A 22,464-nucleotide genomic window follows, 5' to 3' on the forward strand; every position below is an offset into this window, starting at 1 on the left:
GCATTATATTTACAACTTAATATCTCAATAACTGTAGCTTAATATGATAGACCTTTATAATATTAGCTATATAATACTTATTTAAAGACTATAGGATATAGCTATTTAATCTAGAGGTTATTTATAAAGACCTTCGTAGGGACGATAGATAGCTAGATCTAGTAGTCTATAATAGGGGAAAGAGTATAAGCTTAGAGACTATAATAGGAGGGATAATAATATAGAAGATATAATTACTTTACTATAAATACTACTACTAGTATTAAGTTCTACTATTAATTCTCTACTAATAATAGTTATAAAATAATAAAAAAATATCTCTAAAATAAGGAAGAGCTTCCTAGCTAATCCTACTCCTAATTTAGCAAAAGTCTAGCGTCGTTTAGAAGTAATTTATAAGGGGAGTATTACCTAAGCGGAATTAGCTACCTAGACCTCTATAGACCTATTACGTATCCTTACTAACTAGGAAGCTACTAATACCCCTAAATCTAGGCGTTAGGTAGGCAAAGGGGGGATTCTATAAGTTAGGGATTTAGATACCCTTATATAGTTAAGGGATATTATTAATATAGAGAAAAAAAGACAGAGGTAGGAAAGGGAGGCTAAATAGAAGCGGGCTAAAATTAACTACTAAGTAGTAACTAGGGATTAGGAAAATTAGCGAAGAGTAGGGGAGCTTGAATAGGCTAATAGAGATGACGGCTAGCTACTTTATTATATAGATAGAGAGGGGATGGTATTATAAATAGCTCCAAAAGTTGATAGGTAGAAGGAAAATTATTATTAGACTAAAATTTCATTAGACTAGGGAGGACCTACAATTGTATAGCGTAGGGGGTCCGACTTTAGGGGGCGATTATACTTGTTGTTTCTGTAGCTTATTTTTTGGTAATACAAGGAAATGTTTTTTAAATTTTGATTAAGAGCTATTTATATCGTTCATCATGTCTATTAATACTACCATGCCACGAATCAAATAAAATTAACTTGTGGTTATTGAAATATCGAGTTGTAAATATAATGCATTTACTATAGTGTTTTCGACTGGCCTATTCGCTTAGGTGGCCTACTCACCCAGGAATTACGTTATACTCAAAGAGGGTCTCCCTAAGTACTATAAACATAGTTTTATCGTCTAATAAGATAGTATAAGGAGTTGTAAATCATGCACTTCCCTAATTTAAACCCAATTAAGCTAATTTAGAGACTTTTAAAATTAAAGATCTTTAAACTATATCCTTAAGTAATTGATATAGGTTAACAAGAGAGTAATTAGGAGTTCTTTAAGGACTATATATAAGGTATAGGATACTTTAGACTAGAGGACGATCAATAACCTAATTCGCTTATTTCTATAAAAAAATCGTAGCCACAAGGCGTATAAATAGGTATTATACTAGATATTATGTTTGAAGAGGTGATAGAGATATAATTAATTAATATATGGATAGAGTTTAGACTCAAGATATTTATTGTATGCTTACATATATTTAAAAATAATTAGTAAAATGGATAGAATTTATATGAACAGGGAGTGTTGCTAGACTTATTAGCTAATAGTGTACTTATTAGTTAGATAAAGAATAATGTTCTTCAAGGATAGCAATACAATAGTAAAAGGATACTTGTATAGGAGTATAGAAGTGATTCAGTACAGATAAAAGATATACTAATTCTTAGAAGAATTAAATGTAGTTCGCTAGGAAGCTGCCCACCTCAGAACACTATAACCCTAGTAAATGCATTGTTTATACAACTCGATATTTCAACATTGGCGGCTCCCTAGTGATTTACGCTAGTGAAATTTATACTAATTACTGAATATTAATAATTAGCCCTAGAGCACTATAGAGTCTAGATCGAACGCCTATTTAGTTATAAAGCTTATGGCTTATATAACCTCGAACTAGCTCTGTTAACGATACGGTTATAGTCTAGAGTACTAGTATAACCCTTCTTGCGTGTAAGACTGTTGCTCTATAGGTGATACGTATAGAAAAGGACCCTTTTATATGTCTGCCTCCTTACGTATATCTGATACCTTATTACCTTATTTAATTCTCTTAATACGATCTATTTGCTAATAGTGAAAATTCTATCCCACCTAAGAGTCTGAGGGTCATCCAATAGCTCTACTTACTCTAGTACTTGATCTACTAGTAAAATCCCTAAATAAATAAATTTCTCACAACCTGAATGTTAAATGATTCAACACTACTATAAAGTGATATTTGATTTAGGTTTATTCTTTACTAGGATCATATTGGTAGTATGTACTAAGACGATAGATATATCACTGCCTGTGTTATTACTGCTATTTTAACTTTCTCATCACATCGCTAGTAGCGAGGGACTACATGACAGCTATATCAACTTTGTAATTCATTCACAGTATATAGAGCAATCATTTTATCTATGTAACCAGGCCATGTAAGGTTAGGTGAAGTAGCAGCATAAAAGTAGGCGCAAACGGGCGCAGCATCCCGAAACCCCTGTTTATATATGATACGTTCTCGCACCGATGGCATTCAGGAGCCATGGCATAGTAAAGGCCATGAGCCAACCCACAATGACGTTGGTAGTAGTTGAAAGCGTCATGGTCTTTTCACGCAACGACCCCGAGCCAATCTCCGACGCAACCAGGGCCCGGGAAATCAGTAGTGCTCGGGTGCGGTTACGAACCAAGAACTGCCACCCCAAAGCGCTGTGGAGCCTGGAGAGTGTCGCCAGGCGAGCACCAAGCGGCGGCCCACAGTGTCTATCGGCAAAGTTCCCACCAGTGTGCCCGCCAAACCCGCTGATGCAGAGCTGATAATAGAGCACGAGTAGAACTAAAGTGAGTACTGGGAAACAAGCCCCTGTCCCGTGAACCATTGCAGGATAAAGACGATACAGGCAATGTTGGTCCGTCGGATGTTGACACAGCAGAACAAGTGATGCCAGAGTTCCTACCAGGTTGCATTTTTCAGTGCCTCCTCGATGGCATCGGCTTCTTCACGACAACGCCCTTATTCCACATCGGTATTTGGTGCACTCTCTCGAGGACCTTGACTGCCTATTCTTTGCGATTCTTGCTTTCAATCAACAAGGGCTGGGAGTAACGAATACAGACAAAACTTGAACTATAACGGGGACCACAGCCTGAATTGCGACTGGTGTAATCCAGCCTCTGGGGTTTGTTGCACGACTGAGGTTCTCGTCGATACCAGAAGACGTGAACCGTCCGAATTGGATGAAAGTTTGAATCGAGGACACCACGGCGCCTCTGATGGACGCGGGAGTAATCTCGGAATGGTAGATTGTCGTCGTATTCTCTGCCTGGGATATTCTGCACGCCAGCAAAACTGCCAATGTCGAACCCGAACAGCGTATTCAGAAGCGCAGTGATGAAGCAGCAAGCAACAGCAGAGGAGTCATGGCTGGGACCACGGTTTTCCATGTTATCTTTAGAGGAGCGGCCGTGTTGGAAAATGTTTCGACCATCTAGGTAAACCAAAGCCTGGCTGATACATATAAACAAACGATGAAGAATCGTCGCCATGGGATTTCAAGTCGTGATGCTCAGGACCTTTATACTAGGGGAATCCCTTCCCCAGCGCGTCCGGGCTGGTCCGAGCACCTAGGGCTGGCCTCATCCTGACCCCGCTATCTCCGATGTACGCCCGCTTCCCCCACGCCGATCGTGGAGAGACCACCAATTGTATATACCCATTATCGTCTCCATTATAGCCGATGTACGCGACGGTGGGACAGCATGCATTTGAATAAATCGATCCTGTCACTCTGTGCCGTTCCAAGTCCAATAATCAATCGTTCACAATGGCTACCAAGCGTCCCAACTTTTTAATTATCGTCGCCGACGACCTCGGTTACAGTGACCTGGGGTCTTATGGCGGCGAGATTCGCACACCGAACTTGGATCAGTTGGCCGCGGATGGGGCCCGATTCACCAACTGTCAGTGGTCATGCACCGCATCAGGCTCGATTGGCTGACCACATAGAATAATAGACTATACGGCCGCCGCATGCAGTCCGACGAGAGCAATGCTGCTGTCTGGCACCGACAGCCACATCGCTGGGGTGGGTGTCATGAGCGAGCAGAAGGGACGTGATCCCGAACGTTGGAACGTTCCGGGTCACGAAGGGTTTCTCAAGTTTGTCTTTCTAGGGCTTGGCCTGGGCATCATGGGTCGTCGTTAACCAATGTGACTAGCCACGATGTTGCGGCGCTTTCGGAATTGCTTCAAGACGGTGGATATCATACGCTACTCAGCGGAAAATGGCACCTCGGTCTTCTGCCAGAGAACAATCCAGCCGAGCGAGGCTTTGATCGCTCGTTTGCCTTGCTTCCCGGGTGCTCGAATCACTACGGATACGAGCCTCAATTTGGTAAAGATTACATCAACTTCTTCACCCGGATCCCTCCGCTGTATAGCGAAGACGGCAAGAGAGTCGAGATTGAGCCCAACATGAACCAGGACCCGAAAGGCTTTTTCACGTCCGATTTTTACACCGACAATCTCATCAAATACCTCGACGAGCGGACGTCCGAGAACAAGGAGAAGCCGTTCTTTGCATACCTGCCATTTTCTGCTCCTCACTGGCCCCTCCAGTGTAGCCGTGAGGACAGGGAGCGCTACAAGGGTATGTACAACGATGGCCCAGATGCGCTCCGGTTGAAGCGACTCGAGTCCCTTCAGAAACTCGGGATTGTGGACCAAGACATCACGCCTCATGAGGTGATCGCACCGGAGGCGATCAAGAGATGGCAGGATATGGATGCCTACGAGCAGAAAGCGTCTTCCCGAGCCATGGAGTGCTTTGCCGGCATGGTCGACAACATGGACCAGAACGTGGGCAAAATTGTTCGCTACTTGAAGGAGATTGGGGAGTTTGAAAACACCTTCATCATCTTCCAGTCTGATAATGGTGAGTCGACGGAATCCTTGTTGTCTTCTCCCTGACATTTGTCCCAGGAGCCGAAGGGGCTGCGTACGAGGCCCTGCCCACCATGGGCGCCGACCTGATGCGAGTCATCCACACGTACTGTGAGTGGACCAGAGACCCTGTCGATTTGGAGACCTGCTGATTCTGGCAGATAACAACGAGCTCGACAATATTGGCAATCCAGATTCCTTTGTGTGGTACGGCACCAGGGTAAGTCTCTTTCTCGGCAATGACATGCCTCCCCTCGGGCTGAAAATCGGAACCAGTGGGCCCAAGCCTCGACTGCACCATCGAGAATGTACAAATACTATAGCACCGAGGGTGGAATCAAGGTGCCATTCAGTGAGTTCCAGCTGCACTGCTTCGGAGCCAGCATACTCATCCGCTGGCAGTCGTGCACTACCCCAAGTTTCACCCGAATCAGCAGGGCGGCGCCCTGGTCAAGTCATTCTCCACGGTCATGGATATCTGCCCCACGATCCTCGATCTGGCGGGTATCCAACATCCAGCTGCCGGAACAGGGAAAGGGACTTATCGAGGACGAACCGTGGCTTCCATGCGTGGCCGGTCCTGGGTCAGTTTTTGGCCTCCAACCCGTACCCGACGACGCTGACCCGATGATGTAGGTTCCTTTCATGCAGGATAATAAGAGCCTTGGCACGATGGCGGCTACGTTCATCCATGGGGATGATGGCACCATGGGGTGGGAGCTCTTTGGCCGGGGAGCGGTGCGGCAAGGCCCGTACAAGCTGGTGCATGTCGAGCCGTTTGCTGGAGGGCGGGAGGATGGGAAGTGGCAGCTCTACCATCTGGAGAAAGATCCCGGGGAGGTGGAGGATCTATCGGACAGCATGCCCGACAAGGTTGAGGAACTGATCCAGATCTGGGAGGAATATCGGCAAGCCACCGGGGTGGTCTGGGGCATGCCGATCCGGTTTGTGGGGGAGGAATGGGACGGGTGTGACGATGAGGGAATCATTGGGGGGGATGCGATTACGCAGACACAGGCATGGATGCAGGTGCGGCAGGGGGAGACCGCAGCGAGGAAGTACCTGCCGTAAGCTAGGTATACCTGTCCTAGGGATGGGCGGGAGACCACCGGTGGCGGATAGCGCAATCCGGGGAAAGTGGAGTGCTGCAAGGGGCGGTACGAAGCGGGTACTTGGGATGTCATACAATGGACTACGACGTCAGCAGGTATCTGGCTGGTATCGGATTGCCCCCTCCCCTCATCCAGTATGAGGTCACGAGTCCCCCCTTCTTCTCGTTCAGCTCATTGACTCGGTATCTTCCTTCCTTGTTCTCTCTCTTTCTCACATACGCGCAACTCCCATTATCAAACCATCTATCCAATAAATAGTACATCTCCCTCTCTCTCTCTCTCCATTGTCTACCAACTAACTGGACCCTAGTGACTCGTTCCCATAAGCTGAATGACCGGGACCACCAGGTAGAGGGCATCATCGCCCCCAAAGAACAGCTGCCCCGTTACTTTGGCAAGTCGGGTCCAACCGATGCGGATCCACGTAAGACCAAGAAGGATGGTGGCGGCAAGGGCAATTGGTCAGTGTGCGGTGGCACCCCCCCGAAAAGCCATGAGACTAACAATCCATCAGGGGCCGCTCCGGAGATGAAGTCCAGGACTATGGCTACACCTTCACCAATGCCAGGCGCCGCTCCAACAGCAGCACCCAGGGCCTGGCCGATTTTCGCACCAAGTTCGAGACCGTCGATCCTGAGCCGGTCTTTGAGGAGCAGGTCCACGGCCCCTCAGATGAGGTCCTGGCCAACGTAGCCACCGTCACCAAGGTGGACACCAGCAGCAGTAACGACAGCGAGACCGACAACGGGGGAATGCGTCTCTAAGCTCGGGGAAGAGGGAACGGCGATGCCCCGGAGGATCCGGCCGTCCCGACTTGAAAGATAGCTTGCAATCAATAATATCACTTGTATCACTGCCGATACTATCCACCTTATTCCACGTAGAATGATTGTTGGCCCGCGATTAAGATTCAAGATATTCCGTACATGTGGTTACATACAATCCCGTCCCTTGCAGGAAACGCCTGAAACTGCCCTACTTCCCATCAAACCCAGGTCAATCGCGCCCTCGCATCCCCGGATGTGGCGTCGGTGGCACGGGATGCCGAGGATCGCGCGTCGGCAGAGGCCAGGAGATTTTGATACCAGAAATCGAGTTTGCCGGCTTCGATGTACTGGCGGAGAAGATCGTCCTCCCGCTGGAGGTCCAGGGCAATGCGAGCCCGTTGCTCAGGGCGGAAGCGGGAGACCAGAACCTCCGACTCAGACTCACTCATCAGAGCTTCGGCCGGAGAAAGAGGCTGGTAGAGAGATGGGTGGGTCAACTCGCGGTTTTCTGTAGACAATGTTAGGCTCACCCTTCCGCCAACATCGCGATACCACTCACCCAAGCAGAGCCCCAGCGTGTAATGGAGAGCGGTCTCGGTGGCAGACAAATCCGAATTGCCGTTTACTTCCTCGGCCGCTTTCCCTCGAGCCTCCCAGTCATCACGGATCATGCACCGCCGCCAGATCAACTTCCGCAAAGCCGACTCATACGACACATTCTGCTGGACGTAGCGGCCGCGCTCCAGAACTTGCAGTGCTTGGAAGAAAACTTCGTGGTGGGTCTCGCTGTCCTTGTCTTCAGAAGTCTGCGCAGGACCTATCAGCGTCAACAGATCCAGGAGGTCATCAGCGCCAACCACCTGTCGGTTGATCATCGTTGTGAGAGCTTCATTCAGGATCTCGTGAAGGGAAGGCCGATCCTCCGAAAGATAGCTCCCGAAATAATCCAGGGCCAGCTCAACCTCTGCCTTCTTGTCAATTGCACCTTCAAAAACCGGCTGGATGTAGTTGTAGAGATCTTGCTGGATCACATCGATCGCGGTATGATCGTCAAGACGCTGGATGGCTTCCCGCGAAGCAGGATGAAGGTCTTGAGGTTGAGACCGCTCCCATGAAGCCAGTCGACCGAGTTTCGCGAGCGAGATCTCTACCTGGTGGCTCCAAAGATTTGTCTCACCGCTGAGAGCCAGTTGCTCCAAGGACGCCGCAGCGGTATCATAGTCATCCTCGCCCACCACGTCGTTGATCCAGCTCAGCCGCAAGTAAGCTGAACTCTTCCGTAGGAAACGGGTCACAAAAGGTTGGTATTTTTTCATCGAGAGCAACGCCCCTGGGTGTCCCATCGAGATTTGCCGCGAAAAATACGCACCGGCCCATGGTTCGCCAAACGTCTCAAAATACTGCGAGATTCTTTGTTCAACAACGCCTTCACGATCTCCAATAGGGGTAACATCCGCGGAGGAGCCTTGGTTCTTCATTTGATCCTGAAGCTCGATCACGAGTTCAACCAAAGCCTCCATGTCTCGGAATCTTTCTGCTAGACTAAGGGCATCCTGGAGGTGCCCAATGCCCGCCAGTTTGAACAACTGCCACTTACGCTCCTTGATATGCGTTTGCTCAATGGAGGCGCTTTCATCCACGAGCTGGGGGTCTTCTTGGACGGCCAGCCAGCGAAATCGTTCACGATGCATCTGGCCAAGTACGCGCAGATGCCGGGCACTATTTTCCGCAATGTTTTTCAAGACCTGCGCGTCCGGCGCGTCCGCACTTGATGTCCGTTGCTGAATCCACGCCCGGCAGCTGTCGAGCTCCCAGTCGAGCAGGTGTCCTGTCTCGGTGTAGCCGACCGCCTTCGATGTCCAGAACTCAGGGAGATCCTCATAGCCATCGGCCAAGACACCATCTTCCAGAAAATCCTCGCCAAGTCCATACAGTCCGGCGTGTTCATCACGGTATCGGAAGGCAGTCTCCATAATCGCCAGTGAAATCTCACTGGCCTCCAGTATTTGCTCTGACAATTTCCGAGCTTGTTTCGAAGAGTTGCCTCTCCGGGGTTTGATGGCTTTCATGATCCACGGAATGATGTGTTCCATTTGAAAGGAATCTTTCAGGAACCATTGGCGTACGGGGTCATTTTCGCCCTGCTGGGGATCAAGCCGTGTTTTGAACCGATCGTTCATTGACTCAATTACAGTGTTGAGGAATGGTTTCTCGCCTTCTCCTCTGTAAGATTCTCCGACTTTCCACATGGCTTTCTGGGCAGCGATCTTCTCGGCAGCCCATAACAATTCCCATCGGGCTGGGCGGCTGAGAGGGTTGCCTTTCCGACATAACAGGGAGATCAGATCATCGAGGGCTTTCGCTCTTAGCCGCAAGTTCTGTTCGACGGAAATCGCTGTACGCGGAATGAACTTGGAGTCTGATCGCATCGTCTCATGGCAAATCTCAAGGGCGGCTTGCTCGATTTCAGCAGGAGGGAAATCAAACCCACTCTCGCCTGCAAGGTTCAAGGGGTTCTTGGCCATTGTGCCAAAGAAAATTGCCTGCTCGAGTTTGTGCTTGGCGGTCGCCTGGGCCTCTTCAGCATCGCCTTCTACCTGATCGCGAGGGAATACGGTAACGCGAAGAACTCCAAAATTTCGAACCATGAGGACACAAGCGCCATACGAATTCCCACTGGGCTCATCTTCTGGGCCACAACCGAGGATTTCGTAGTCCTTGCCCGATCGCAAGTGAATCATGTCCTGTAGAGACAGAGGTGATTTGTTGGAGTCCAGAAGCAGTTGCGAGCTGGGTGTCTCCTCGACACTCGCGAGCGACAGCATGACCAGAGACTGTCCGAGTAGAATGAAAGCGGACCCCTCCGACCGGGGAACGAATATTTTTGGCTTCAATTCGTTCAGCCCGGCAGACACACTGTGAAGGTCTACGGGGTGTGTTGATAGAATCCGACATTCGCTCCCGGACAAACAGATCTGGACCAGGAAGAGTCTCTTGGATTCTAACCATTGAGGGGAACCAACAACCAAGAAAAGCCGCCATGACTCCTCAGAGACCGGAGAGGTGTTCTCATCGAAAGCCTGCTGCTGCGCAGGAAAAGCAAAATCCATGACCTTGAGATCTGGTTCGCCACTCGTGTTCACATGATTCTGGGCGATGGCGGCTGTGATATCGTCCTTGGCATCGTATCGTTTTTTGAGGGCGTTGCCATGGTTCCAATGTGTATCCCAGATTTCGAGAAGACCAGCCGAAGTTACAATGACCACATCTCGTTGACCTCGTTGGTGGGAACCCCCCGTTCGTACGGCGGTGACCTCTTTTCTCCAAGAGCCACCCCCTAGAACATTCTTGATTCCATCGAGGAACCCGCCACCTCCAGCACCGACTGTGCTGCGAAGGAAGTTGACTAGCACAGAGGGTTTCCCTTGAGAATCCCTCACGGTAATGTGCGCCACTCGTCCGGAAGAAAAGGTCGCAATGATTCCAGAGGGCTCGCCGTTCATAACCTCTATGGCATGTTCACCAGAAAGCAAGCCAGAGATTGACCCCTGAATGCCATTTTGCTTTTGTCGAGACAAGCCCAGCGAAGCGATGCTGGACACGGTTTCCCAGTAAATTATTTTACCGGTAGAAGGAATGAGGACGAGAAGGCCTGGATGCCCTCCTGTTACGGTAGACAACAGGATGCCAAGCGGAACTGGGCCGTTGAGGTCCCTGCATGATTCGGGAATCGAGACGGTAAAAGTTTCCGAGGAGGATGGGGACGAAGTGGGTGCCGAGTAGGGCCATACAATTGCATGGGAGCGCGTCAGGGCCAAGGCATGGTCGTGGCCTGGTCCGAAAAAACATCGAAGAGGCTCTAATGTTCAGGGTCAACAACAGCCAACAATGGCATAAGAACGGTACTTACCTGACTGCAATCCTCGAATCTGATCCGGCAACGCTGGAAGTTGCTCCACGGTGTAGTAATCTGTACTGGACTGTTTTTTCCAAGGGCGTTAGCCAACGTTACTTGCAAGCCGTAGGGTAGGAAGTGAGAAAAGGAAAAACCACACAGGCCACTGACTAGAAGAATTGCACCCTCCTTGTCATTTTTGAGGGCCTCAGTCTGTTTGCTGCCTCGGAGGGGGAGATGAAACTCCGTTTCCATCGGATCCGTGGTCACATCGCCACTCAGTGGCAATCCAGATAACTGGGCATCTGACGGGGAGTCATCCTTCTGCCGTAGCACTGAGCGCTGTCGTTTAGCCTTGGGAGGCTTGACGGAGTCGTCCGAGCTTGTTCGCTGGCGCCGGCGAGTGTTGCGTGCGCCAGGAGCAGCTGCTTTGGGGACGAACATTTTCGCGGACAAGCAGCGGAGCTCAGCAAGCACGCGCTGGCCGATTTCAGGCCAGGTGTGGTGGAGAGGGAAGGAAGACGGGGAAGCGAAAGCAGTGCAGGAAAGGGAAGATGTAAATAAGAAGCAGCTGCGCGCCCATTATTGCCAGAAGGCGGTGAGCCAGTCATGGCCTCCCATCCCTCTCCGTCTCCTCCTCTCCCCAACACAACCAACCATGAGTTGAATCGTCTACTAGCTGCTCGACTGACCACTCCCACCATGTCCCTTGGCCGTGTTTTCTCCAAGCCGTCATGGGTAGCCATGCGCTCGGCAGTCTAGTCTACATGTCTCCTTTCAAATCTCGCCGCCTGGGAGCGGCCATCGCGATGTGGCGGCGTCCCTCATTCACCCCAGCACGTCTTACCACCTCAAGGATCTCTCATCGTGGCCTATATACGGCTTTATTCTTTCCCGGACATGGAGTCCAACGAGTAGGCATGGCAACTGCCTGGATGGACAGCTTCCCCCGCACCGCGACCAGAATTCTAGATGAGATGGATACCATACTAGGATTCAAACTCTCGCGCATCATATCGGATGGTCCCAACTCCGAATTGAATCGCACTGAACATTCACAGCCCGCAGTCATGGCGGTGTCAGTACTCATCCTCCGTATTCTGGAGCATGAGTTTGAATTCGATATCCAGTCGCGCGTAGATGTGACTCTCGGACACAGCCTGGGAGAGTTCTCCGCTCTGGTCGCCGGCGGCTATCTCGAATTCGGAGATGCTCTTCAATTGGTTCGCCGCCGGGCTGAGGTGATGGCTCAGTGCACACGGGCGGTCGCCAAGCAATCGGGCGACAGCTACGGAATGGTGGCACTCATCTGTGAGCCCGACCATCTGGAGAGTTTGCTGAAGGCGGTTCAGGACTTTCTCAGTCCCAGAACGCCCGAGGATGATTCAAGCCATGCAGTGCCGTCAATCCAACAGGTGGTAGTGGCCAACATCAATTCGAAAAACCAAATCGTACTCAGTGGCAGCATTGAAAGAATCAAAACACTTCTTGTACAGCTCCGTCAATTTGGAGGGCACGACCCCCGCGCCGTGAGGTTGAAAAGTGACAGCCCGTTTCATAGCCCTGTGATGGCACCAGCGGCGGAATATATGAGAAACGCCATGGAGAATATCGATGTGCGTTTCCCAGCATTGATTCCATGCATCTCGAACGTTTCTGCACAACCGTTTCAGTCCAAAGAGGACCTTAAAGATCTACTTTCTCGACAGTGCATCGATACTGTCCGATGGTGGGACAGCATCCGCTATCTCCATCAGGACCTAGGAGTACGGCGGTGGGTTGGCATCGGACCCGGCAAGATCGGCCGAAACTTAGTTGGAAAGGAGGTTGGTCGCGTCGACACCAAGGGAGGCGGCGTCTGGGCGATTTCGGATCCACGCGAGGTGGAAGAAACCATTCTCGCCTTGGAGCGGACGGAGCCCAGGACTCTAGATGGCTCGCCCCCCATCCATGTATAGCTACGATACCATTTCATTTATTTTCCCAATTTTCTGAATATTCAATGACGATGATACAAATTTACATAACGGCAATGCCTGGCGCCCACGACTCTCCAATGCGCTTGACATCGATCGCGAATTTGGGATTTGATATTTGCTGACATGCAGAAGAGGGTTCGACCGTGTGACCTGGCAACGGTGTATGATCATCGGGAGAGTAGAACGGGTTCTGTAGCAGTTGGATATAGGCGCTCTGCAATGCTCGGAAAGCCTGTCGAGCCTGTCAGTGAGTGCGACAGAGGCGCTTTATAGGAAAGGAAACCAACCGGCTTCAGATCGGAGTCCCGCAATCCACTGATCGCCGGGCTTGCTGAGCTCCCCGCGCCCTCGTCCTGGCCGAATAGATCCACAATGATCAAGAGCTTCACTCCCGTGGTGGTCATCCAGCCATAGGCCGCCAGTCTCTCGTCGATCGCCTGCAGTAGACCCAGATCTTGATCCACGGATGTGTGTTTCCGCCGAATCTCAAAGATGTCCAGGCAGGAGTTCAGCAGGAAGGAGAACTCAATGGTCGAGTCCGAATAAGGAGGGAAGAGGGAGACATGGAGAGGGTTGTCCTGGGATGGGATGGAATCAGCAGGGGGTTTTCTCATTTGTTCAGTAGTATACATACGGCTTTCCCGATCACCCCGATGCAGGCGATCTTGGGGCCTGCCATGGTGTGTTCACATCAGGTATAGCTGGTGTAGTAAGTTGGGGAGTGTAATAATACTGCCCCAGGTCACCGCCCATCCGCCCCCCAATAACGGTGGCTCGAATTCCATTGACAAGCCACTCACCGCCTTTACCGTACCGTCACATAGTCTCCAATCAACGCCCGTAGATTGCATGACATAAGCGTATGTTACCACCTCCTGACCTGACCCTGTCTTTGAATCTCTCGTTCTCCTGCTCTTTCCCATCGTCGCCGCCACTTCTCCCTCCTCCCCTCCCCCCAAGCTCAACTCTCTTCTCCGAAGGCCGTGCCCATCTAGGCCAGGCTGTAATTGAACCCGGTCGCTATCATCCGGGGACTTCGATTGACCTTCTAGCTTCTCCCCACCCCAGGAGGTGTCCCCCACAACCATGCTGCCCGTGGCGAAACCGGCCATCTCGGGTGCCCTACGCGGTAGGCTTCTTGCCCCATTCGAGATCCCTTGCAGAACCACTGCTGACATTGAACCCAAGCGGCGCGACCACGCTTGGCCCTGGCCCTTCCCCGAGCCCAGCCCATTGCCGCCCTCTCAACTTCGTCAATTAAATCTGCCACAGCACTCGAGCGCCAGTCACAGTCTGGCTCGCAGCTTACAGCTTCTGGCAAGGCCCGCAAGGAAGTGCCATTGCCCAGCCAGGAGAAGAAGGAGGGTGCCATGCAATATGTCCTGTTCGTGCTCCTGTTGGCTGATTCGTTCTGGCCCGTATACTGACTGCCTGGCAGAACCACTTTGGATCAAGTTGCCAACTGGGCCCGCCAAAGTTCTCTGTGGCCCATGACCTTCGGTTTGGCATGCTGTGCCATAGAGATGATGCACCTCTCCACGCCCCGATACGACCAGGACCGCCTGGGAATTATTTTCCGTGCTTCCCCCCGACAATCCGATGTGATGATCGTGGCCGGTACCCTGACCAACAAGATGGCTCCCGCTCTCCGCCAAGTCTACGACCAAATGCCTGAGCCGCGCTGGGTGATCAGCATGGGCAGCTGTGCAAATGGCGGCGGTTACTACCACTACAGCTACTCGGTGGTTCGAGGCTGTGATCGGATTGTGCCGGTTGATGTTTATGTTCCTGGATGTGAGTAATTTTCATCAATTCTTACGAATAAGACTAACTGGATCAAGGCCCACCCACATCGGAGGCCCTGATGTATGGCATCTTCCAGCTACAGAAGAAGATGAGACACACCAGAATCACACGGATGTGGTACCGACGCTAGACGTGCCTCGGGACCCAGGACTGGAATAGCATGTCATACCTTCTTTTGAGGATCATCAGTCTGATAGCCCAGCCCCTTGTGGAGTCTTTGTCTTATTACGCTGTATATCAATATCAAGCTTTTTCCTTTGTTCCATTTCTTGCGGCTCAAGAAGTCGTTCTGCCCCATTACCCAAAAAGCACTCACATCTCTAGGCTTATTCTAGTCTGATTCTTGTATACCGACAGGGCAAATCAACATATTGACATGGGACCACTTTAGGCATTTCTTCATCCAAGGATCTTCTATTGGCTTGAATATAGGACAATTTCTGCACTGGCTCGTATACAGCACACCGATTTTTTCTTATATGCAGGGATGTTCTTGTTTCACTCGGCTCTTTCTCCTGTCTCGTCGATTCCACCCTCACTTAGCCGTTGACCATCACACCGCCATTGGGATGTAGACTTTGGCCGGAGATATAGCTACTATCTTGGCTTGCCAAAAAGACGAAGCATGTGGCAACCTCACTAGGCTGTCCTGGTCGGCCGATAGGCACCGCGTGGAATTGTTCCATAGCAGAGGTCTGCATTGTGGATGGGATCAAGGGAGTCCAGACTAAAAGCCTTGTGTAAGTAGCCAATTTCGCAATGGGAATATTAGAAACATACTGGGCCCAGGGCACACACAATTGACTCGGATGCCGTTTTTTATCTGCTGGTTGGATAGAGCTCGTGTGAATGCGACAATCGCGCCCTTGGTCGCGGTGTAATCCAGGAGATCACCCCGGCCGATGTACGGGTTGACCGACGCACAGTTGATGATCGTGGAACCCTTCTTCATATGGGGGAGAGAATATTTGGCCAGATAAAAGAAAGGGTGGATGTTGGTGTCAAAAGTTCGTTCCCATTGGGCCCTGGTTTCCAGTCAGTCCTACAACGAGGGCGTATAGTCCACATGAACCTACTCATCCAGTTCCCCAATGTCGCTCAGCATATGCTGGAAAGCGGCATTGTTCACCAAGATATCAATGCCGCCCATGCACTGGACGGCCGTGTCGACGACCTTGCGACAGTTGTCCTTATTCCGCAGATCCATTGCCAGGCAATGGCATTTTTGACCGGCCGCCTCGACTTCTTTCTTGGTATCCTGGGCATCTTTTTCCTCTGATGGTAAGTAAACAATCATACTTGATGCGCCTTCCATCGCATACAGGACGGCAATGGCCCGCCCAATGCCCGAGTCGCCGCCGGTGACGATGGCTCGTTTTCCCTGGAGCTTGCCCGCGGCCTTGTAGAGTTGGTACCCACCATCCTCAGTGGGGATATAGGAGGAAACCGGCTTGGGGTCCTCCATATCTAACTGCAGCCCTGGCTTGTCCAGGTGTTGAATAGGAATCTTGTGTCCTAGGCAATGTCAGAATTCATCTCAGATAGTGTTCCAGGGGAGTGGTAGGTACCCGGTTGAAACTGGGACTTCGCCCCGCTAGCTGGTTTTTCGGCGTATTGGACCATCTTGGTGTTTTGTCGGATACCGGTGAGTTTTTCGAATTGTAGAGGGAAGTATATCTCTGTAGCATTGTCGGAACGATCGCGGTTCGGCCAAAGCTTTATCTAAGGTCTCTCGAGGAAAACATGTCACCATGACGCCTCCCGCCGCATTTCCATCGCGCCTATTGTAAAGACGCTGTCTTAGCGGGAGAGCACGCCCGGAGGCCAGAGCCGCCAAAGACCAACTCACCCCAATGCTGCCTCTCTCTGGTCTAGATGCGGGTTGGCGATCCAGCGCAAAGCTGGTTTAGGTGGTGGCTGAATGACGTTTGAAATGGGCAGTCAAGTCCCACTGCATCACGGTGACGCGAATGAACTATTTGTAATTAGTCCCTTTTACAGTCAACCTATGTAGTTGATTTGATGTACGTGACAGTGTAGTTCTGTTGCTGCCTCAGGTGTCAACGGGTAATATCTGCTTAGGTAACCGCTATCTTATCCTTTTTTTTTTTTCCCTCTCTCCTCTGCTCTTTCCTGAACAGCACACTCCCACCTTCTCGTCCTCCATGGCAAAAAGACGCGCGGGCAGGGCATCGGCCCAACAAGAAAAGACGCTCCCGTCTGTTTTGTCGTCCCCATGGGCCTTTCTTCGTCCTACCACCGATCTCCATTCCACTGTGGCCGATTCCGCCAAACAATTCCTCGATCCCTTGGCAGCCTCTATTGTAGACGCTCAATCCACTCGCCGACAGATCAACAAGAAGCGCAAGAGGTCAGAGCTGGGACCGGAGGATTCGCAGCCCCTACAACTGAAAAACCTTTACGTGGACGGCTTCACCTCGAATCAAATATGGGAACAAGCGACGAGGATCCTGGAGTCTGCCGGAGGTGAAATTGAGCGAGATATCGCTCTGATTTCAAAGCATCAGCAGCCATCCCCTCTCGATATCTCGGACCCTGAAGATGCAGAATCGGTCAGCGACAGCCAGAACAGTTTGTCGGGTGTTTCCGACGATGAAGCTAGCATCGATGGGAGCATGGGGACTGACTTGGAGTCTGATTTGGAGAACTCTCATCTGGACCTCGAGGATTCAGAATTGGCAGACGAGATGGGCGAACCTTTATCCGAAGACGGAGACGACGACGATGATGTCTCCGCTGCCGAGGAGGACCCGGGCACCTATGCAGATGACAGATTTGGGTTAAATGATGGATTTTTTTCTATCGATGATTTTAACAGGCAGTCCGAACTGCTGGAGAGGCAGGATGCTATGGGGGCACCAGAAGAAGACGAGGACTCCAGCGATGAGATTGATTGGCATATGGATCCGCTCATCGCTGGAAACGCTTCAACTATCCGCGAGAAAGATGTACGGAAGAAACGAAGTAGCCTTGAGGACGATGAGGATGACAGCAGCGAAGAAGAAGGGCCAACTTTCGGCAATGCCGATCTCAATGCCCATTCAGATTCTGACAACGATGAGAATCGTTCCGACGCTGGTGGGAATGATGCTGCTGGCTGGGTTAACACCAGCGACATCAAATACGCCGATTTCTTTGCTCCACCACCGCGTAAGGTGTCTACCAAGAAGGCGCGCGCACTTCCGAAGACTCAACCCAACGAGACTATTATGGATGAAGATGTCGACCGAGCCATGGACAATGTTCGTCGCGATTTGTTCGATGATGAGCCTTCTGACGAAGGCGAAGAAGACGACATGGACGAATCGCCCGACGCTCAGGGTGAGCGTTCCACCCACGAGAAACAGCGCGCACGCATTGCAGATGAAATTCGTCGCCTGGAAGCGGCAAATGTGGCAAAGAAAGAATGGATGCTTGCTGGAGAAGCCCGAGCTGTGGAAAGACCGGTCAATTCTCTTATCGAAGAGGACCTTGATTTCGAGAGAGTCGGGAAACCTGTTCCGGTCGTCACAAACGAAACCACCGAAGATATTGAGGAAATAGTCAAGCGTCGAATTCTCGCCAGCGAATTTGACGAAGTGCTTCGCCGTCGGCCAGGCGCTTCGGATGCACGGGGTGCCAAGAAGAGCCGGTTTGAGCTCGATGACACCAAGCCCCAGCAAAGCCTCGCAGAGCTCTACGAGGCCGACCACCTTCGTGCTACGGATCCGAACTTTGTCGATGCGAAGGACCGCAAGCTGATGCGGGGCCATGCCGAAATCAACAACCTTTGGAAGGAGGTCAGTTCCCAGCTGGACACATTGTCCAATTGGCACTACAAGCCCAAGGCCCCGCAGGCGAACATCAACGTTGTGACCGACGCTCCCACCATTATGATGGAAGAGGCGCGTCCGACGGCAGGCAGTGCTACTGCCGGGCCCACAGGACTTGCGCCCCAGGAGATCTATGCGCCTGGAGACGACGGCCGAGTAGCGGGCGAAGTGGTCCTCAAGAATGGTGCCAGTACGTCCCGGGAGGAGATGACTCGGGAGGAGAAGGCCCGGTTGAGGCGGCAGCAGAAGAAGAACAAGAGCAAGGAGAAAACCCAGTCCGCGGGTCAGCGGCCCAGCAAGGCGGACGAGAAGCAACAGCTGGTGTCGGATCTGAAGAAGGGCGGCGTCAAGATGATCGACAAGGAGGGCCGAATGACGGATCTCGATGGCGGCAAAGTCAATGCCAGTACAAAGAGCCGCGCCGATACCCTGAAGTTGTAGATAGGCCTGTCATGTATATTTGTTTCTTCTGAGCGCTTTCATGGGTTGATCATATTATCAATCTATCACATTACATATTTCTATCCTGTTATCTGTTATCATCATGCTTCTCTCATGACCGGTCCTCTTCGGGAAGCTGGTTTGGCCCTGATCGTATAGAGAAACAAGTTTTCGCGATTGTAAGTGCTGGCTTGTGGCTCGTCCGGGATTTCTTCGATGAGGAACACCTTCTTGACCATCTTCATAAACCGGAGGTCGGCGCGTCGGCGCCGTTTGAAGCAGAAGTAGCAGACGGAGTTGGGGCCCAGGAGCTCTTGAAGGGTCGTTATGAGAAGGGGAAACGCTGGCTCAAAGTAGACGCAATCGGCGGCCAGGATGATGTCCGGGTGCGGTGGGATGTGGTCTGGTAGGGGTTCCCCCCAGTTTAGCACGCTAGCGTCTACGGTCGAGGAGAGATGGTTCAATTGAATATTGGCTTGCATCAGGGCAAGCATCGGCTGCTGGTCGGTGATGTAGAGAGGCGCTCGTCCGATCTTGCATCCGTGTGCGATTGCGAGACCCACGAGTCCACCCCCGGCTCCAAGTTCAACGCTGGCGAGGTGTCAGTAGCGGACCGCACAACAACCACAAAGAAAAAAAAACAAAAAACAAAAAACAGGAAATGAACAGGAAGGAAACGGACATGGTTTTGTCGCCCAGGTCCGAAGAGTGTCGATTGATGATATATTTCGCTAGAACCATGCCGGCCGGCCATAATTGCCCGCCGCAGCCTTCCTTCAGATCCTCTTTCAGGAGCAGCGGTTCTGGCAGGAGACCGTCGAGTGAGACGCGGGTGGTCACCGCCGCTCTGTTGTCACGCCACGGAGCCAGAGACTCGCTGATGGCGAAAGATTCCGGGTCCGAGTCAGTAGTAGTAGCAGTGTCCATGGTATCAGTATAGCAGTCGTGTTTGTTGCAGGATGAAAAAGAAAGATGCGAAGAACTGTCGATCTGCCGAGATTTTCCTGCTGGGGCCGGGGATCCGCTCGGCAGGGACCTCCAGCCATTCGAGGTGTCGGTGCATTCTGAGTGCGGGTTGGATAGTTGAATATACATACATTTATTACTGGGGTGGCTTTGTTTGGGGGGAGGGAGCGATCTGGGGAAAAAATGAACTATTGTGTTTATCTGGGACGAAACAAAGGTGGCCTGGGTCCGGTGTATATATCTCGACCGCACACCCTGATCGACCCTCCACTGTCATCTTGGTCGAACCAGCACTCGTCTCCCACAAACAAATCCCACGTTTCCTACCATTCCCATGACTCGACTACATCGATGCCAGACACTGATCTCTTCCGGATTACGTGTCTCACTCAGTAACCAGGTTTCTCATCCGAGGACGTCCAGCGTGCCCCGATCGATATTACCCCCGACTCCACATTCCAACACTAGCCTCTGGATTCCTCACCCGACGGCGTTTTCTTTTAATATCGATTCCTTCCTGCAAGGCACGGGGGGAAATCCAATCCACTGCCAAGGTGAAGCCGGCCTCGATCAGATGACATCACCCGCGATCATGACGACGTCATGCATGTCTCCGACAGTCCGGACCGTTCTTAAGGCGCATCGCCTGCCATGCTTCCCCTAGATCTTGACTTTTCCGAGTTACCACCATCCCACCATCCATCAAATCCATCACCACCAGCACCATCACCCATCATGACCACCCTGCACTGTGAGTTGAGAGGTATACTGTTGCGGATCCATCCATCCTAACCACCCGACCTAGATCTGCCGCCCGTGAAGCCCTCCGCGATCGCGATGGGGACCGTCTTCACCCACACGGCCTCGCTCGGCATCCTGGCCCCCCTGTTCGGTGACACCTACCACCGTGCCCAGGCCGCCAACTCCAAGGAAGAGTTCATCAAGTCCAAGGAAGCTGCGGGTGCCGCTGCCGCGTGGGGAAGCTCGCTGGCCGGAAGCGCCGTGCAGACCTACGGTGTCGCGGCCCTGATCAACGCCACGGGCACGCTGAGCTACAAGGGCGCTGCCTATCTGGGAACGCTGGTGTTCATGGCCAGCTCTGCCCCGAGTGTATGTGGCCCCAACCCCAACCATCCATTCCGGCTAACTGACAGGCGGCACAGTTCGTCAGCCAGATCTTCACCGAAAAGAGACCTCTCGATACCGTCGCGGTCGGGGGAGTCGCCCGGGTGTTTGAGACGGTCGGTCTCAGCTTGTTCCTGACTTGGTGGGGGACTCGCACCCACCCATTTGACTAGATAATCTCCGCTTTGGCCACCTGGAGTGATATTTGTACAGCTACAGTCGGATTTCCTCGATGTTCTGTAACTACATGTACGCGGATTTAATGCCCGTTGCGTATTCAATTATTCATTTCACAACCCCTGCGTAAATCACTCCATTCTTGTAAGATCGGCTCAGTAGATGTGGACCGATCAGCCAACTGGCGCCAGAGCGGGCACGGTCGGAAGAAAACCACTGCATCTCGGATGTGACGAGAGGCCCAAGGGCTGCTGTGCTCAATCACTATCTGCAACCGGGAACGTACAATCAAGCCCTGCCGTTGAAGCACTCCAGACTCGTTCCCATACGAATCTACAGTTCAATGACACACCCGCAACTACACTGGCGGATGGAAAAGATAGGGAGCACTGTCATCGCAAGGCAAACATGAACAATGTATCGATTGACAATAATACTACCGTGCTATTTAGAATAGACTCACTCATCTCATCTAATCAAACAAACGTGCGGCAGGGGTACCTGTTTTCTGGTCAGCGTCGGGACTCGGATCAAGTCACCAAGGAGACATACACTTCGGGGTAGCCCTGATCCGAATTGATCTCGTACTTGGACTTGGGCTGCGAGGAAGAGTTTAGGTCGCAGGGAGTTGGGGGCAGGCCACTGGCTCCCAAAACACCCTGGATGCTGGTTTTGTCCTTCTCAAACAGCGCGGCCAGACCGCGCTCCTCGCCCTCTTCCTTGACGGTGACCAATTGCTTCTCCCCGGCCTCTCCGATCTTCAAGACATCCTCCTTGGGGGCTGCCTGGCTTCCGACCGTGAGAAGACCAACGGCATCGGCCTGCTTCACTGTGCTCAGGCGGGGGTAATTCCTCCGAGTGTCGCGCTTCCAGTAGGGGTTGTCGGCAATGTCACCCGCCGGAACGGTGACGGGGTCATCATAGGCCAGAGGTGGCAGAGATCCTGGGGTAGGCAGACGGTACTGCGAGTTCAATGGGACACCGGATGAGCGATTGGGGTCGATGGCGAGAGCACGACGAACCCGCTCCCAGACGCCGGTGGACGGGACGGTGTATTTCTGCAAAGAGAGATGGAGTGAGGCAAGTCCCGAGTATAGACTGAGTGTGTTCACCAACCTGAGCAACGGATACGACATGCGATGCCGACTTGGCGGCTTTCAGGACATCGCGAGCCATGATGAACGGAAAGACTCTGAGCTGGACCGGGGAAGTCAGCACATTGAACTCTAGCACCGGGCCAAATTAGAAGCACAACGTCTACGCTGCGGGTGGACGGCACACCTACCTCCTGAAATGGCGAGAGTCAGTCCCAGTGGTTGAGATCTGGGAGTCTGTAAGGGTCCGTGGAGGTGTTGGAACGGGAGTGCGGACCGGAGCGGAACAACACCATCTCCGATGGATGGATTACACTATGTAACTTAGT

At 51.7% G+C, this 22,464-nt stretch overlaps 12 protein-coding genes across 12 annotated transcripts; 6 read left to right on the top strand and 6 right to left on the bottom strand.

The window, feature by feature from the left end:
• Positions 1–3,822: 3,822 nt before the first annotated feature.
• Positions 3,823–6,011, top strand: PFLUO_LOCUS8429 (uncharacterized protein; the record flags this gene model as incomplete). Its single annotated transcript, XM_073786162.1, has 8 exons — positions 3,823–3,958; positions 4,013–4,157; positions 4,217–4,932; positions 4,980–5,051; positions 5,102–5,160; positions 5,217–5,292; positions 5,343–5,524; positions 5,577–6,011. The coding sequence occupies 8 exons, from the start codon at positions 3,823–3,825 to the stop codon at positions 6,009–6,011; spliced, it is 1,821 nt and encodes a 606-aa protein (XP_073642445.1).
• Positions 6,012–6,127: 116 nt separating this feature from the next.
• Positions 6,128–6,816, top strand: PFLUO_LOCUS8430 (uncharacterized protein; the record flags this gene model as incomplete). The annotated part of the gene is made up of 3 exons (XM_073786163.1): positions 6,128–6,158; positions 6,363–6,513; positions 6,567–6,816. 3 exons carry the CDS (start codon positions 6,128–6,130, stop codon positions 6,814–6,816), a joined length of 432 nt encoding a protein of 143 aa, XP_073642446.1.
• Positions 6,817–7,037: 221 nt separating this feature from the next.
• On the bottom strand, positions 7,038–11,158 carry PFLUO_LOCUS8431 (uncharacterized protein; the record flags this gene model as incomplete). The annotated part of the gene is made up of 3 exons (XM_073786164.1): positions 7,038–10,678; positions 10,730–10,789; positions 10,900–11,158. 3 exons carry the CDS (start codon positions 11,156–11,158, stop codon positions 7,038–7,040), a joined length of 3,960 nt encoding a protein of 1,319 aa, XP_073642447.1.
• Positions 11,159–11,448: 290 nt separating this feature from the next.
• Positions 11,449–12,672, top strand: PFLUO_LOCUS8432 ([acyl-carrier-protein] S-malonyltransferase; the record flags this gene model as incomplete). Its single annotated transcript, XM_073786165.1, has 1 exon — positions 11,449–12,672. The coding sequence occupies one exon, from the start codon at positions 11,449–11,451 to the stop codon at positions 12,670–12,672; it is 1,224 nt and encodes a 407-aa protein (XP_073642448.1).
• Positions 12,673–12,733: 61 nt separating this feature from the next.
• Positions 12,734–13,372, bottom strand: PFLUO_LOCUS8433 (uncharacterized protein; the record flags this gene model as incomplete). The annotated part of the gene is made up of 3 exons (XM_073786167.1): positions 12,734–12,925; positions 12,981–13,271; positions 13,328–13,372. 3 exons carry the CDS (start codon positions 13,370–13,372, stop codon positions 12,734–12,736), a joined length of 528 nt encoding a protein of 175 aa, XP_073642449.1.
• Positions 13,373–13,779: 407 nt separating this feature from the next.
• Positions 13,780–14,495, top strand: PFLUO_LOCUS8434 (uncharacterized protein; the record flags this gene model as incomplete). Its single annotated transcript, XM_073786168.1, has 3 exons — positions 13,780–13,822; positions 13,882–14,077; positions 14,132–14,495. 3 exons carry the CDS (start codon positions 13,780–13,782, stop codon positions 14,493–14,495), a joined length of 603 nt encoding a protein of 200 aa, XP_073642450.1.
• A 543-nt stretch (positions 14,496–15,038) lies between these two features.
• PFLUO_LOCUS8435 (uncharacterized protein) lies at positions 15,039–15,451 on the bottom strand (the record flags this gene model as incomplete). The annotated part of the gene is made up of 2 exons (XM_073786169.1): positions 15,039–15,226; positions 15,280–15,451. The coding sequence occupies 2 exons, from the start codon at positions 15,449–15,451 to the stop codon at positions 15,039–15,041; spliced, it is 360 nt and encodes a 119-aa protein (XP_073642451.1).
• A 120-nt stretch (positions 15,452–15,571) lies between these two features.
• PFLUO_LOCUS8436 (uncharacterized protein) lies at positions 15,572–16,122 on the bottom strand (the record flags this gene model as incomplete). Its single annotated transcript, XM_073786170.1, has 2 exons — positions 15,572–16,014; positions 16,068–16,122. The coding sequence occupies 2 exons, from the start codon at positions 16,120–16,122 to the stop codon at positions 15,572–15,574; spliced, it is 498 nt and encodes a 165-aa protein (XP_073642452.1).
• Positions 16,123–16,664: 542 nt separating this feature from the next.
• PFLUO_LOCUS8437 (U3 snoRNP protein) lies at positions 16,665–18,773 on the top strand (the record flags this gene model as incomplete). Its single annotated transcript, XM_073786171.1, has 1 exon — positions 16,665–18,773. The coding sequence occupies one exon, from the start codon at positions 16,665–16,667 to the stop codon at positions 18,771–18,773; it is 2,109 nt and encodes a 702-aa protein (XP_073642453.1).
• A 101-nt stretch (positions 18,774–18,874) lies between these two features.
• On the bottom strand, positions 18,875–19,700 carry PFLUO_LOCUS8438 (Protein-lysine N-methyltransferase efm6; the record flags this gene model as incomplete). Its single annotated transcript, XM_073786172.1, has 2 exons — positions 18,875–19,364; positions 19,456–19,700. 2 exons carry the CDS (start codon positions 19,698–19,700, stop codon positions 18,875–18,877), a joined length of 735 nt encoding a protein of 244 aa, XP_073642454.1.
• A 774-nt stretch (positions 19,701–20,474) lies between these two features.
• PFLUO_LOCUS8439 (uncharacterized protein) lies at positions 20,475–21,037 on the top strand (the record flags this gene model as incomplete). Its single annotated transcript, XM_073786173.1, has 3 exons — positions 20,475–20,490; positions 20,545–20,849; positions 20,903–21,037. The coding sequence occupies 3 exons, from the start codon at positions 20,475–20,477 to the stop codon at positions 21,035–21,037; spliced, it is 456 nt and encodes a 151-aa protein (XP_073642455.1).
• Positions 21,038–21,571: 534 nt separating this feature from the next.
• Positions 21,572–22,217, bottom strand: PFLUO_LOCUS8440 (uncharacterized protein; the record flags this gene model as incomplete). Its single annotated transcript, XM_073786174.1, has 2 exons — positions 21,572–22,099; positions 22,158–22,217. The coding sequence occupies 2 exons, from the start codon at positions 22,215–22,217 to the stop codon at positions 21,572–21,574; spliced, it is 588 nt and encodes a 195-aa protein (XP_073642456.1).
• Positions 22,218–22,464: the final 247 nt, after the last annotated feature.

The sequence above is a fragment of the Penicillium psychrofluorescens genome (assembly GCF_964197705.1).
Source record: "Penicillium psychrofluorescens genome assembly, chromosome: 5".
In the NCBI taxonomy this organism is placed as follows: Eukaryota; Fungi; Ascomycota; class Eurotiomycetes; order Eurotiales; family Aspergillaceae; genus Penicillium; species Penicillium psychrofluorescens.